Source organism: Typopeltis vanoorti, chromosome 22 (genome assembly GCF_054136105.1).
Source record: "Typopeltis vanoorti isolate ZY-2024b chromosome 22, IOZ_Tvanoo_1.0, whole genome shotgun sequence".
Classification (NCBI taxonomy): domain Eukaryota; kingdom Metazoa; phylum Arthropoda; class Arachnida; order Uropygi; family Thelyphonidae; genus Typopeltis; species Typopeltis vanoorti.
In genome coordinates, this window is record NC_143570.1 from 62,453,792 (window position 1) to 62,467,710 (window position 13,919).

Below are 13,919 nucleotides of genomic sequence, written 5' to 3' on the forward strand. Positions count from 1 at the left end.
CAGAGCTCATATTCATTTGAAATAAATTCCAGTTTCCTAGCTACACAAAATGTAATCAAACAAACAGCTCATCTACTTGAAAACAATAACTGTATAAAATCCTTAATCAGGAATGAATAATTTTAGGATATGTGTCATCATAATCATACGAATGCTAATCACTTAGTCATATGTAAGTATTTGAGAAACATCCAAACTTGGGAAAATGATACCTTTTGAACAATACTGCAATTTATGGATATGACTCATGTCTCCTTCATGAAAAGACCCCTTTGAAGAAAACCACGATTTGTAGTAACCGCTCGCTAGGAGCTATTACTCATGACGATAACATAGCATGATCCTATGGGCTGAAATCTAACGGAAGAAGTACTCGACTATTTCAGATTACACTATTTACAGAAATTTCGTTCTTTCTTCTGGATTTTGTGTTTGTGTTGTGGTGTGGATATAAATTTCAACTATTTTGGAATATTCGTATTTAGAAGAGCCATTCTGGAAAGATAATAAGTAATTTAAATTATCATTAGAATTTCTAGAATACATACAAAAGGTTTTGCAATCCATTTAACTAACCGTTTATTTTAATTTATTTTTAAATGCCGTAGAGACACTAGCATATAAATAAATTATTCAGAAAAGCTTGAAACACACCCGCCACTAGACAATACTCTACTCTAAGAATTCTCATCATTTAAATGGAAAGAAATACCCCAAATGTATTGGAAAATTAGAACACCCATATATAGACAACCAAACACAAAACATGACGACAATGACGGATGTGTGTCACCCGGGGAAAATTCCAAGATATCTTATCTCAAATACATCGCCCACAATACCATTCATAGACAGTGGTGATGCTGTAAATTCCTATTTTTGCATATTATATTGTAAATAATATCTTTGTAATAAAATGTGTAAACTTAAAAGAACAAACAGTTTCGTTGACGTGTTATGTATGTTGAAGTAAGATCATTTTCGAAATCGCCTTGAATTCACACATGATTTGTTTATTTATTTATTTATTGAACTTTAAGATCTTAATTTAGACAAATCAAAATATTCGGATGAATTTGAATTAGAATATGAATATAGAAGAAAATACGGATGAGCTATGGGAAAAAAAGTGTGTGTTTAAGGGACACCAGTATATAATTAAATTATTCAGAAAAGCTCGAAACACTGCCGCCATCACGACTTTCTCTAAGAATTCCCACCCTTTAATTCCATTACGGAAAGAAATACCCCAAAATATATTGGAAAATTAGTACCGCCATCTATAGAAGAAAAAAAACTGTATGTTTGAGTGACATTAGCATATATTTAAATTATTCAGAAATCGTAAACACGGCTGCCATCACGGATCTACTCTACTCTATGAATTCCCACCCTTTAACAGAAAAGAACTACCCCAAAACGTATTGGAAAATTAGTACAATGATCTATAGACAACCAAGCACAAAACATGACGACAATGACGGATGCGTGTCACCCTGGGAAAATTCCAAGATATCTTATCTCCAAAACATCGCCCACAATTCCATAGCCAAATCAAAACACCATGTAATATCACAGAGAGACATATGTTCCCCAGAAATTTTCAAACACATAAAGTCACGATTCTTATCTCTAAGTACCACCCACAATGCAATAAATGAACCAAACACACCACGCGATGTCCCAGACAGTCCGGGGCCCCGGCGAAATTCCAAAAATTCCAAAATCTATAATAGCAAACATTCACATCATGATTCCTTATCTTATCTTGATCTTGTCTGAAGTGTCCCACCAATCACGAAACGACTCTTTATCTGCTAATATCATCCTTCCCATTCAAAACAATACTGTCACTTATTTACAACTAACAAATGAAGACACTTATCTACATCCCATAACAACACACACCGATGTCACAATTCCTTCTTTTATCTTGATCTTGTCAGAAGTGCAACACCAATTACAACGCGAATCCTTATCTCTACCATCACCCACAATTCCATACGTGAACCAAAACACTAAAACTCACGTCCCTGACACATATGCCCCCAAGGAAATTCCAAACATTCGAAACACATGACGTCACACACAGTGCCTCATCTTCTTATCAACAAATGGCATCACGATTCCATATCTTATCTTGATCTTGTTCAAAGTGCCACCCCTACTAACCAGGTTGCAGAGCAGAGGGATCTTTTACCAGGAAGTCGTTGTTGGAAGATTGTTGGACCAGTATTCTCTCCACATGTCAGGTGTTGTTGGTAAGGCACCTGAAGAGAGTTCGTCCATGAACCAGAAAGGCTCTAGATATTAGTCAAAGACTAGATGGATTTATGAGAGTCTGGTGCAGTAGCAGGAGCTGGTTTCTCATCATTTTATTAAATTCTTTAATCGACGCTTGTCTTCTCTATATGTTTGGTGGAGCAATGTTAGATAGGACAGGCAGCCGAGAAAGAGGTGCTTCTCACTGTCCCACTAATTGTGGGCATGGTAGCATTTAGCTCGGTGTCTCTAATGTTAGTGTGTGCACCTCTTTCCCAGACAGGAGCACAGTATTCTGCTGCAGAGAATGCGAGGACTAGTGCAGATGATCTTAGGACTTCTGCACCACAACCCCAGGTTGTTCCAGCAAACCTTGAAATGATATTGTTTCTCGTTTTAATTTTGTTGGTGATGTGTCTTTTATAGGTTAGGCTTCTGTCCAGGCTCACGCCAAGGTACTTCGGATGAGGCTTGTGTTCTACCATTTTTCCCCAGAAAGAAAGGTTGAGCTGTCGATTTGCCTCTGCATTGTTCAGGTGAAATACTATGGCCACAATTTTTGTTGGATTTGGCTTCAGGTACAACTGCTTGAAGTACTCTTCCAGGATGTTCAGGTCTGTGTTCAAGGTTGATTCCAGGTTGGCAAAGGAGGTAGATTGATGTAGGATTGCTAGGTCCTCGGCGTACATATACTTGCTTGAGATGGTATGTGGTAAGTCATACACGTAGATGTTAAAGAATAAAGGGGCTAACACAGAGCCTCGCAGAAGACAGTCGTGAAGGAATCTGGGTCTACTCGTTTTTCCACCAATATGGACCCGGATCTTTCTGTTTGAGAGAATGGATTCAAAAAGCTGGAAAGTTTTTTTGTGCCTAAAAGTATAACCGTATATAATTGTGACTGTATAACTGTAGGTTGGTTGGTTGAATCGTTTACAAAAATATTGAAATGATAGGGCGATAGAATTGTCCCTTGCAGAGCAAAAGAATTAATCTTAATTCTGTTGTCAGAGTGTCTTTGAACCATTTGTGGAGTTTATCTCTTATGCCAACCGCTTCGTGTTTTTTTTTTTTTTATGAATTATATACTCTATGCCGGTGTTTCTCAACCTGTGGTCCGCAACGATGGGACAGATGGCAGCAGAAGTTCATTCAAGCAGCAGAATGTTCATGGAATGAACATTCTGCTGCTGCAATAATTTGTAGCGGCAGAATGACGAGTAATAAAAGAGGGATGAAGTCAACAACAATATGGTTTTATTGCTTCCTCCTTCCCTTGCTATTTTGTCAGATTTGAAGTAAACATGTGTTATACACATTTCAACCAACTGCTTGTTGTTTATTGATTTTTATATTGAAGATTTTCCTCCCTCAACCAAGGCTCAGTATATCTTCAGAAGTGCTAAGTGATACTTGTGAGTTATCCCCAGTATTTATATATTTTTTGGGAATGTTTTTTAATAATGGAAAAGTGTCTTAGAACTAGAACTTTGAAAAGAAAAGCAAACGAAACAGGTGATACTAACCGTAATTGTGATAAACACGTATTGTAACGGCGAGTAAATCTGATCCTATTAAAGTAGAAGAAACAAGCAGTTCAAATAAAATATACAGTAAGAATTATAACAGTTCGTATTTAGAATTCGGGTTTACTTGCTGTGGAGAGGAAAGTGAATAGATACCTCAATGTGTTTTGTGTTATGAAGTGATATCGAACGAGTGCATGAAACGTGCGCAACTCCGATGACATTTAGAAACTAAACATTGTGATGTGAAAAACAAGCCAAATGAATTTTTTCAGCGACGCTTACTGACATTGAATCATGGGAAATATATAGTTTCGGCCATGGGTTCGATTAATAGCAAGGCACTGGAAGCATCCTATCTCTAAGTTTGTGCATAACGCAAACAGGGAAACCTCATTTAATCGGGAAAATTTACCACTTCCAGCTATAAAAGATGTGGTAAAAACTATATTGTTTGGCAACAAGTTACTAAAAGATGTCGATTTGATTCCTCTTTCAAATGACACTGTCGGTCGCAGACTTAATCGAAAAAGTTAAGAAGTTACTGATGTTACAGATAATGCGCAGTTAATATGTTACATAAGATATGCGCATGATAACAACACTCATGACGATATTCTGTTTTGTAGAACTTTGTCATCCCGAACACTCTCAATAATTACATAATAAACAAAGGGATCTAGTGGGAAAAATGTATGGGCTTCTGTTCGAATGGACCACGCATCCTTACAGGTAAGCAGAGTGGGGTTGATTCTATGGTCAAGGAAGTAGCTCCGGATATGAATTGGGTACATTGTTTCATACACAGGGAAGCGTTAGCCTCCAAAGCTACGACAAAATAAAGGCATTCGAGAAAAAACTGGTGTTATGGATTATGTAAAAGACAGGCAATTTGCCCCTTTATCAACATTGGAATCCTTTTTAGCGGAAAATAATATTTTTATTGATTCTGAGTTTCTGGAAAGAGTTTGTGATCACCTCAAAACTCAGAAACAGAATTTTGAAACATATTTTCCAAATAACTTTAATAGGAAATTTCTGTGAGTTCGCGATCCGTTTCAGACTTAGTCACGAGAACGACCTTTCGTTATAGAAAAAAGGACAGTTAATTGAGCTTTCAAGTGACAGTGACTTTAAATGTAATTCTGTGATCTTGTTTTGGCTCGATTTTGGATCTCGCCTTCAGTGAAAAGTGGTATTTCTCGAATTATCTGAAGACGCAGTGAAAATCGTCATGCAGTTTTCTACAACTTATCTTTGTGATTTTCATCTGTCCTTCAAATAATAATAAAATACAGAAATCGTCTTAATGTGTGTGTGTGTGCCGATCTTCGACTGAAGTTGACCAATATTGAGCCAGATATTCAGCAACTATACAAGTGCCGAGAAGCTCAACCATCTCATTAAAAGTAAGTATTAACATAATTATATCATAGTATTTATTTATTTTTTTAATAAAAATTAAAACTTTGTTCAATAATGATACACTTTTAATCGTTTACTTCCAATTATATAATTAATCATAAAATTACATGATTTAGTGGTCCGTAGAATTGTTTTAAGCATTTTACTGGTCCTTGGGCTCAGAAAGATTGAGAAACGCTGCTCTATGGCGTCAGAGTTTTGGAAAATCAAGAGTTAGTGCAGCACGAAGTGGTTTTTGTCCAGAGGTAAATATTATGTTACCGAGTAGGATACTGGTTCGTTTATTTTTCCAAAATCCATATCGAGTGTTGAATATTATATTGAATTTCTCTAGATATGTAGAAATTTTTTTCCATTAACCATTCTTTCCATATAATTGTAATTGTTAACTTCATCAGGTTTTTCTTTTTTCTGTAATGGAGTTGTCACTGCAGATACTACCAGACCTAAAACTGCAGGTTTTAGGTCTGGTAGTATTTTGTATATCTGAAAACTTAGGCTTAAGAATTTGAGTATAACTCTCGATACGGCGGAGTATAGTATTTTAATATCCCTTGGTTTTCTCTGATGAAATCCGGGGGATGTTTTAACCAGTTGACATTTGAGATAACCAGAGCCAAATCATTGTGTTATCTGGAGGAATCAAAGTCTTATTTTCTGTCTGGATAATGTTGGTGTTTGGCTTTATAAAATAGAGGGTAGTTCTCCTTAAGGTTATAATTTGTTAATTACAAAATATAATTAAATTTCTCAGCTAGTTGCTTCTTACTTATATCGCATTTGACAAAGGTCTGAATAATAGTTGTTAAAGCAGGAGGCGGTGGTGATTTATTGAGTGCTTCAGTTATTATTGTCGGTGTTCCTTTCATTTTTCTTTCCTTTAATTTAATTTTATTGTTGTAATAATTACGTTTAATTCGGTGTATTTCTGATTGGAGTTTAGGATCGCCAAACACTTGGCGAAGAACCTCCTATATATCAGATAGTATTGATGAATCTATTCCGATGGAAAGATCATCCGGTGAAGATGCGAAGATCCTTTATCGCACTTTTTTCACGGAAAAAACGTATAAATTGTCCGATTTATACGGATTTAGCAGGGTTTACCCTTCCAGAAACTTTGTTACACACACACACACACACACACACACACACACACACACACACACACACACACACACACACACACACACACACACACACACACACACACACACACACACACACACACACACAAAGACGATTTTTGGCTTAAGATAAATGCAATAAAAACTAAAATTGCCTCCAGAGCCGGAGAGAACAACTACCCTTAGAAGAAGCGGGATGACCTAGAGTACGGTGTGGAATAGTGGATCTGTATCACACAAAGGTATTACAATAGTGAAGATTCTGTATAAGAATCTTCACTCTCCCAACGTATTGTGCTTCCTGAATTGACTAATCCGAGAAAGAACTGAAATGAGAACTACAAAATGTTTTCTTGTTCGTGACTAGAATTGCACCTGTTACGGGACTTTTTCTCCCTAACGATCGAACAGTATAGAACTTATCAAGAGACTGCAGAGTCACCGAGTACTTCAATTAAAATCAATTATTCATCTAAATAAGTTTATTTTTCCACTTTAGAGCATATGGCAGTATGAAAATTTACAGTATACCAGACCTATCAATGTTAAAAATAAGGCATCAAAAATTGATATAATATGTGCTATGATTGATGAGAATAGATTAGTGATTATCGAGCAGTAAAAGTTGGCTACTACTTTCAAAAAAAGAAAAAAAAATGATTTGAATGCATAATAGGTGATTATAGATGAATTTTGTTTCTCTCGCAAAATGAATACCAAATACCATATATATATAATTTTTTTATTTATAATTAATTATTACATCATATTATTTCGAATAAAATTATTGTACAAATATCATGTGAGCTTAATTGCATGCTACTATCGTAATGTCTTGTAAAGTTCACTGTATTTGAATATGATGAACGATCAAGTGATCAAGTATAAAGTATAGCGATGCTGTAATGAGGAATGCACACCAAAAGTTTATATCCCCCCCCCTTCCAATATCAATAAAATCTGTCAGACTAATAGAAGAGTTTAATTGTTTATTTATTTTGATCTTGTTCTGGATGTGATGGCCTCTTTTGAGTCTTGGAAGTCAGTATTTCTACATTACCCTTCCTATTTTGGCCACCTCACTTGACATGTTCAAATACCGATGATTCGATTTCAGGGTATACAAAATATTTAACGAAACAAACACTGAGGAGAAAAAACAACAACTTCAAATCCTACATTTTACTATGAGGACACGGCGTTCTACATTGTTGAATATTAAACAGATTAAGGAAATTTAACAGATTGCAACAGTTTATTAATCTACTGTTTGCATCTTTTAAAGAAATAACGGAATAATTAGGAAGAAAATTGTTGATGAAACGATAGTCATAATAATATAAACATAATTACGCAGTACTATCAGTACATAGACATGTAACAACGAAGTCCAGAGCAAAACTAAAAGGCTCCCATAGCAAGACGAATGAAAGCTTTCACACGATTTTTTTTTTGCTGTGACAGTTCCTTCATTTTCCAAGAAAGAATGGTGAGAGATAAGAGGCTTTCTTTTCTCTCACCATTCTTTTTTTCTTTTTCTTTTTCTTTTACCAGTCTTTTGGCCTTCCCTCTCCTGGCTACATTCACTCGCTCCGTGGAAATGCTGGTGAGTCGATTTCAGAACATATAAAATGGGCAAACAAAAAAACAAAACAAAACAAAATCCACTCATGCCTGCATGTATATACAGACAGGAAGTTCAACATGATTGGCTGGAGATGACCAGCATACGAACAACATTCGTAGAGTTTGACATGCATAATCTGCAAATGGAGTTACGTATTGCTCATTGGGAAAAGGGATGTTGTCATTTTACCATAACAGACGAACAAAAATATGTAACTTAGTAGAAAATAAAATGTTTTATTTTGTTTTAAATTGAGAAATTATTTCTCACTCTACTTTTTCTGATGCAGTCAAAGAACTGCAATGTACAGTATAGTCTACAAATAAATTTTCAGATTTTTTAGCTTAAAATAAAAACAAATATGCATTTCATGTGTTTAACTTAACTCTTTATAATGTTGAACAATTTAGGTTTTTTACACCACACTTTCAGGTCTTACGATTGACAGTTTAAAGGTTATCATGTTGTAAAACAAGTGTGCTTTGACATAAATAAGAGCTGGTATTAGATAAGCCGTATTTATTGAATAGAAATTGATTAAACATAGCGAAATATGTTTGACATATTTCGCTCCTTTGGCGTTGCTTAGCAACACGGAAAAATGAAATGGTTCAACGAATGGTTAGCGTATATTGCCTCCGACTAAGAAGCTGCTCGAATTCCAATGTGGGCATGAATGTTTTGAATATATTTCACCATGGCTTGGTGTGAAACCACCACCAGAGCTTCCGGATTATCTAAACCAGGGCTGTCCAAAGCACTGCCAGCGGGCCGAATGCGGCCCGCGATGCGATTTTGTGCGGCCCGCCAGTGTATTTTGATTTTCACGAGCGAAAACATAAAATAACAATTTCAATCGAATGCGTATTAGATATTTTAATTCTATCACTAATCGATAATCTCGATGTTGGTAATTTTATTTGATGTTTTTATATCACTTATTTTGACACGTGGGTATATTAATTCTATATACCCACGTGTTTTACAAATATTAGATGTATCAAAGAGGCGTTCTTATACAGTTTTGTTCCAACGCGCATGCTCCGGGCGCTCACGGGGAACGTGATCGCGCGATTAGTGTTGTTCGTTTGTTCAGCTATCGAAGTTGTGTCGCTGCTACTCCCAAATTACTAGATACGCATTGTGATGCGGTCCTCGGATAAATATTTTTTTGTAATGCGGCCCTCGGATTACCTAAAGTTGGACATCCCTGATCTAAACCTCAGCCCACCCACTCATGGTACTTATAACGCACAGTAGGATAACAGCCATTTGTGGGTGTGATTAGCATAACAAAAACATACTAATTATAATGAAGAGCCAAAGGCTTCAATTCGGCGACATGAACTTATTTAATAAGTTAAGGGATATTATATCTCATATTGTTTCTTAGCCGAATAAGAAACTCAAAGAGTTTCATGCCGAATATAGAAACTATATATAAAGTTCGGCGATTCCAAGCGTAAGCAAATACCTGGATAGAGCAGCAACTGACCCTTGAAGGTAGTGCAAGCTGAGGCAACTCATAGAAAGGGTGGAACAAGCTCCGATCACTATTCTTGATATTTACCCATAATGTGAACTTAACTCCTAGGAGCTGTATTATTGTTCAACATTATGAGAGAAGGTCACTACCCAGACCGGTTTCGACCTTTTTTGAGGTCTCATCAGTGAGTAGGTAGACCAAGTTAATACCAAGTTTGTAGCGAACAGAACTTACATCCCTTCTATGAGAATTGCCAAGAGGTGTCCTATTAAATTACTAATTATAATGAAGAGCCAAAGGCTTCAATTCGGCGACATGAACTTATTTAATATAGACAACTCGTGGAAAGGTGGAATAAGCTCTGATCACTCTTCTTAATATTTACCCGTAATGCAAAGCCCATCTCCTTGAGAAGATGTATGAAGGTAAAAAACTTTCTACATCTATCTCTCATCTTGAGATTTTTATTTAATAAGGTCAAAGCACCTTATGGGAACTTTTATTGGTAAAATACTTATAAGCTCTGTATTACTTAACCTTGGTATTTTTAAGCCTGGCTCCCACTGATGAGACTTCAATAAAGGTCGAAACCGGTCTGGGTAGTGGCCCCTTGCCTTTAATGCATGCATCATACATCTAAAGGAGATGGGCTTTGCACTAAGGGTAAATATTAAGAATAGTGATCAGAGCTTATTACACCTTTACCACGAGTTGCCTAGACTTGTACTACTTTACGGGTCACCTAGATTTGCAATACATGCAGGCGCAAATTTGACTTATTTGTCTGTTTGCTTACTTGAGAAATGGAGTAAAACCAGGTTTAAAATAGCTTGGCATCTTTAATATATATTATACCTAAGGTAAAAAACTTTCTATATATATATATATATATATATATATATATATATATATATATATATATATATATATATATATATATATATATATATATATATATATATATATATAGAAATATATGTTTATAAAAATAAATTTAACTGACTAGAACCCGAGAAAGGTATAAGAAAAACCTTTAATACATCACGACTAGTTTCATCGGTGCTCCGACTTCTTCAGGTGAGAAATAAAAAACATAAGACATAAAATTAACAAGGCAAAAAAACATGGACTTTCCAGCTTAATAAAAAGTACAATAGTAACAGTCATATTTGAATAGGTGACCGCGTGCTACCATTGGCATAAGTTGAATGTGTGCGACAGCTAATTTTAGAGCGCCAGTATTGGATTGCTGCGCTATGGGAATCAGTCAAATTTTAGCTTAGATTGTTGTTCAAATGTGAAGGGTCCAGAACTATTTCTTTTGATTCGATAATTCTTCTTTCGAATTCACCCTTGCATATATATAAATTAGTAGTGCGTTCCCAGTCAACTTGATGTGGCTGTTCTTCAAGGTTAGAGTTTGCCGAGAAGAGGACATGACTGGAAAGGGCGCTGGCTCGTGTTCTACTGTAAGAGATGTCACGTCTATGTTCCTCAAGACGAAGTGAAACAGATTTATCTGTCTGGCCAAAATAAGGTCGACCACAGTCGTACAAAACTTTATAAACACCTTGAAAATGCAGTTAGTTGTGTTGGTTTTGGTCGACTCAGAAAAGAACGAAGTTTTGGCAGATTAGTATAGTCGGTCTTTATGTTGAATTTCTTGGGAATCAGTCAAATTTTAGCTTAGATTGTTGTTCAAATGTGAAGGGTCCAGAACTATTTCTTTTGATTCGATAATTCTTCTTTCGAATTCACCCTTGCATATATATAAATTAGTAGTGCGTTCCCAGTCAACTTGATGTGGCTGTTCTTCAAGGTTAGAGTTTGCCGAGAAGAGGACATGACTGGAAAGGGCGCTGGCTCGTGTTCTACTGTAAGAGATGTCACGTCTATGTTCCTCAAGACGAAGTGAAACAGATTTATCTGTCTGGCCAAAATAAGGTCGACCACAGTCGTACAAAACTTTATAAACACCTTGAAAATGCAGTTAGTTGTGTTGGTTTTGGTCGACTCAGAAAAGAACGAAGTTTTGGCAGATTAGTATAGTCGGTCTTTATGTTGAATTTCTTCAAAATCTTAGCTAGTATTGGGGTAAGAGAGCTGATAAATGGTAACTGTATATGAGTGATAGCGTTGGAATCATCTTCTTGTCGAGGATGTTGGCGTGGTCTCAAACGTTTAGTGATGTTACGAGACGAATATCCATTATTTAAGAAGGTGTTTTTTAGGAAGTTAAGCCTCTGTTTGAAGGTCTTCTTCTATGGAAGTGAGACATCTTGCTCGACGGGCAAGGGTGGATATGATGCCCAGTTTCTGAGGAGGGAAGCGATGAGAAGAACCATGTAAATATCTATCGGTGTGGGTGGTTTTCGAAAAAAGTTGTATAGGAAAAAGAACTGCGTGCAGAGCGAAACGATAGAGTCGAAACCTTATTCATTAGTTTGAGGATATTTTTAAGACAAGTATAAAAATATAAAGTATAAACGCAAACTCGTAATAATAAACCCAAGATGTTAAAATAGCATTATTCTCGTTTTTGTGAAACTTATTCACTTGGAGAAATTGCAATATAATTTCTAGAGGAGTTTACAAATGTCTGATATGTGACAGATAGGATAAACTCGGGAAAATAAATTCTATTCTATTCTTAAGCCATTTAATTCTTTCACCAACACTGAAACGATACTACCAAACTGAAGTTATCATGTTCTGTCCTCAACCTTCCTCTCCTTTTACATCATACTATGTATTCCTTTAGGCTATCTCATTTCTTATTAAACCATGCTATTTGTTTTCTACCTCTACTTTCAGTCTTGCATTCTAAATCTGTAGACAATTTTCCAATCGATCTTCTCAGTCCTGATATTCTCACTTCCCTTCTTATCAAGCAGAATCTTTGTATTGCAATATAAGTGCCAATCTACAGATGACAGTGAAACACGCTTTTAGTTGTATAGGAAAAACAACTGCGTGCAGAGCGAAACGATAGAGTCGAAACCTTATTCATCAGTTTGAGGATATTTTTAAGACAAGTATTAAAATATAAATTATAAACGCAAACTCGTACTAAGAAGACTTTTACAAACATCCATACTAACGTGGGATGCGAACGTATAATAGAATTGTTGGTAAAACTTAAATCTAAAAAATGGTCACCCTTATTTCTTTTCTTTTATGCCTTAAAGAACAAGCAGCTGCTGGTTAACACCTATTTACAGCCCAGCTTCAAATCTATGCAACTAACTTCTTGTTTTCCAATTTAATTCGATCTACTTATTCCATTTAGGGGAAAAGTAAGAGTATAAGCCCACAATTACAACGTTGGCACTTATTTGTATTTAAATGCTCACAAAAATACTCATTTAGTCGCTTCGTTCTCCCGATGTATTAAACTTGAACTACCATTCAATGCAGAGTCTCCCTTCTGGAATGTCAGGTTTTTATTTCACACAACAGGCAACCATATCGTAATGCAAACTAACCGCCAGCCGATTTCTTCCCCATCTCCTAAAATCAGCCAGTTTAAGAGTTGAGTGTGCAGAAGACAGTGAAAATATCCAGTATTGCGGAGTTATCTAAGAAACAAATCCTTTATACAGTTTCCCTTAGTATACATATGCTTCAAGGCATTTTCATCTAAGAAGGAAGAGTGTTTGCATTTCACAAAGTCACTGTCGTTATCGGTTATAATGTGGACACACATTAAAGCATCCTGTCGGGCGGTGCAGGAAAGGGCGAAATCCTAAATGATCAAACTGGACATACACGGAATTCAGTCCAAGCTCGCCTTTTATCTAGATGCGGAAAGCGTGCAGCTTCGCATTTTCAGCCCCTCCTAGGTATGAGCGATATCAATGCAAGCCAACTTCCTTTGGTTCCCTAAGAACAGTTAAAAAGAGCATGAAAGCACGAACATTTTTACTTGCTTGAAAGTGACCGCCAGTTTACAGTTGCGAAAAGAATCGCAGTCATCATGGCCTTTCAAAGGGTCCTAATATGTTGCTGCATAATACTTGTTTTATGCGACACGTCTAATGCAGCATTCAAAGGGTAAGTATTAATTTTTCATGTATTAATAAAGTTGGTATAAGGAAAGAAAACACGGTGTATTTTCTTTTCTTTCTTCGTAAGTTGTAATTTTTTATTTCAATTTAGTTCAGGATAATGCTACTTGTGAATTAGTTTTCATAAAAAATTTAGTTGGCCATCCAATCAACATGTTTTATATAACATCAGTCCTTGATAAGATAAACCAAAGATTCTCAATTTATTTTCTCCTCTAAATCGCTTTATAAAGGCATTTTACCATTTTACCTTTCTTTATCCCATTAAGAAGTATATATATATATATATATATATATATTTTTTTTTTTTTAAATTTGATAGTTGTGCTTGATAGTTCGCAATAAGCAATGTCATATCCAGGCTGAAATTACTCAATTGCACCTTTAGGTTCTAACGTT

At 35.8% G+C, this 13,919-nt stretch overlaps 1 protein-coding gene across 4 annotated transcripts in view; it reads left to right on the plus strand.

The window, feature by feature from the left end:
* Window positions 1-13,394: 13,394 nt before the first annotated feature.
* Window positions 13,395-13,919, plus strand: part of LOC150094462 (hemocytin-like) — a 2,636,009-nt gene continuing 2,635,484 nt past the window's right edge. For all 4 annotated transcript variants that reach the window (XM_090412206.1, XM_090412207.1, XM_090412208.1 and 1 more), the window contains exon 1: window positions 13,395-13,506. In XM_090412206.1, the coding sequence (XP_090268332.1) occupies window positions 13,430-13,506 (77 nt within the window). In that variant the 5' untranslated portion in view covers window positions 13,395-13,429. The remainder of the gene's footprint in view (window positions 13,507-13,919) is intronic.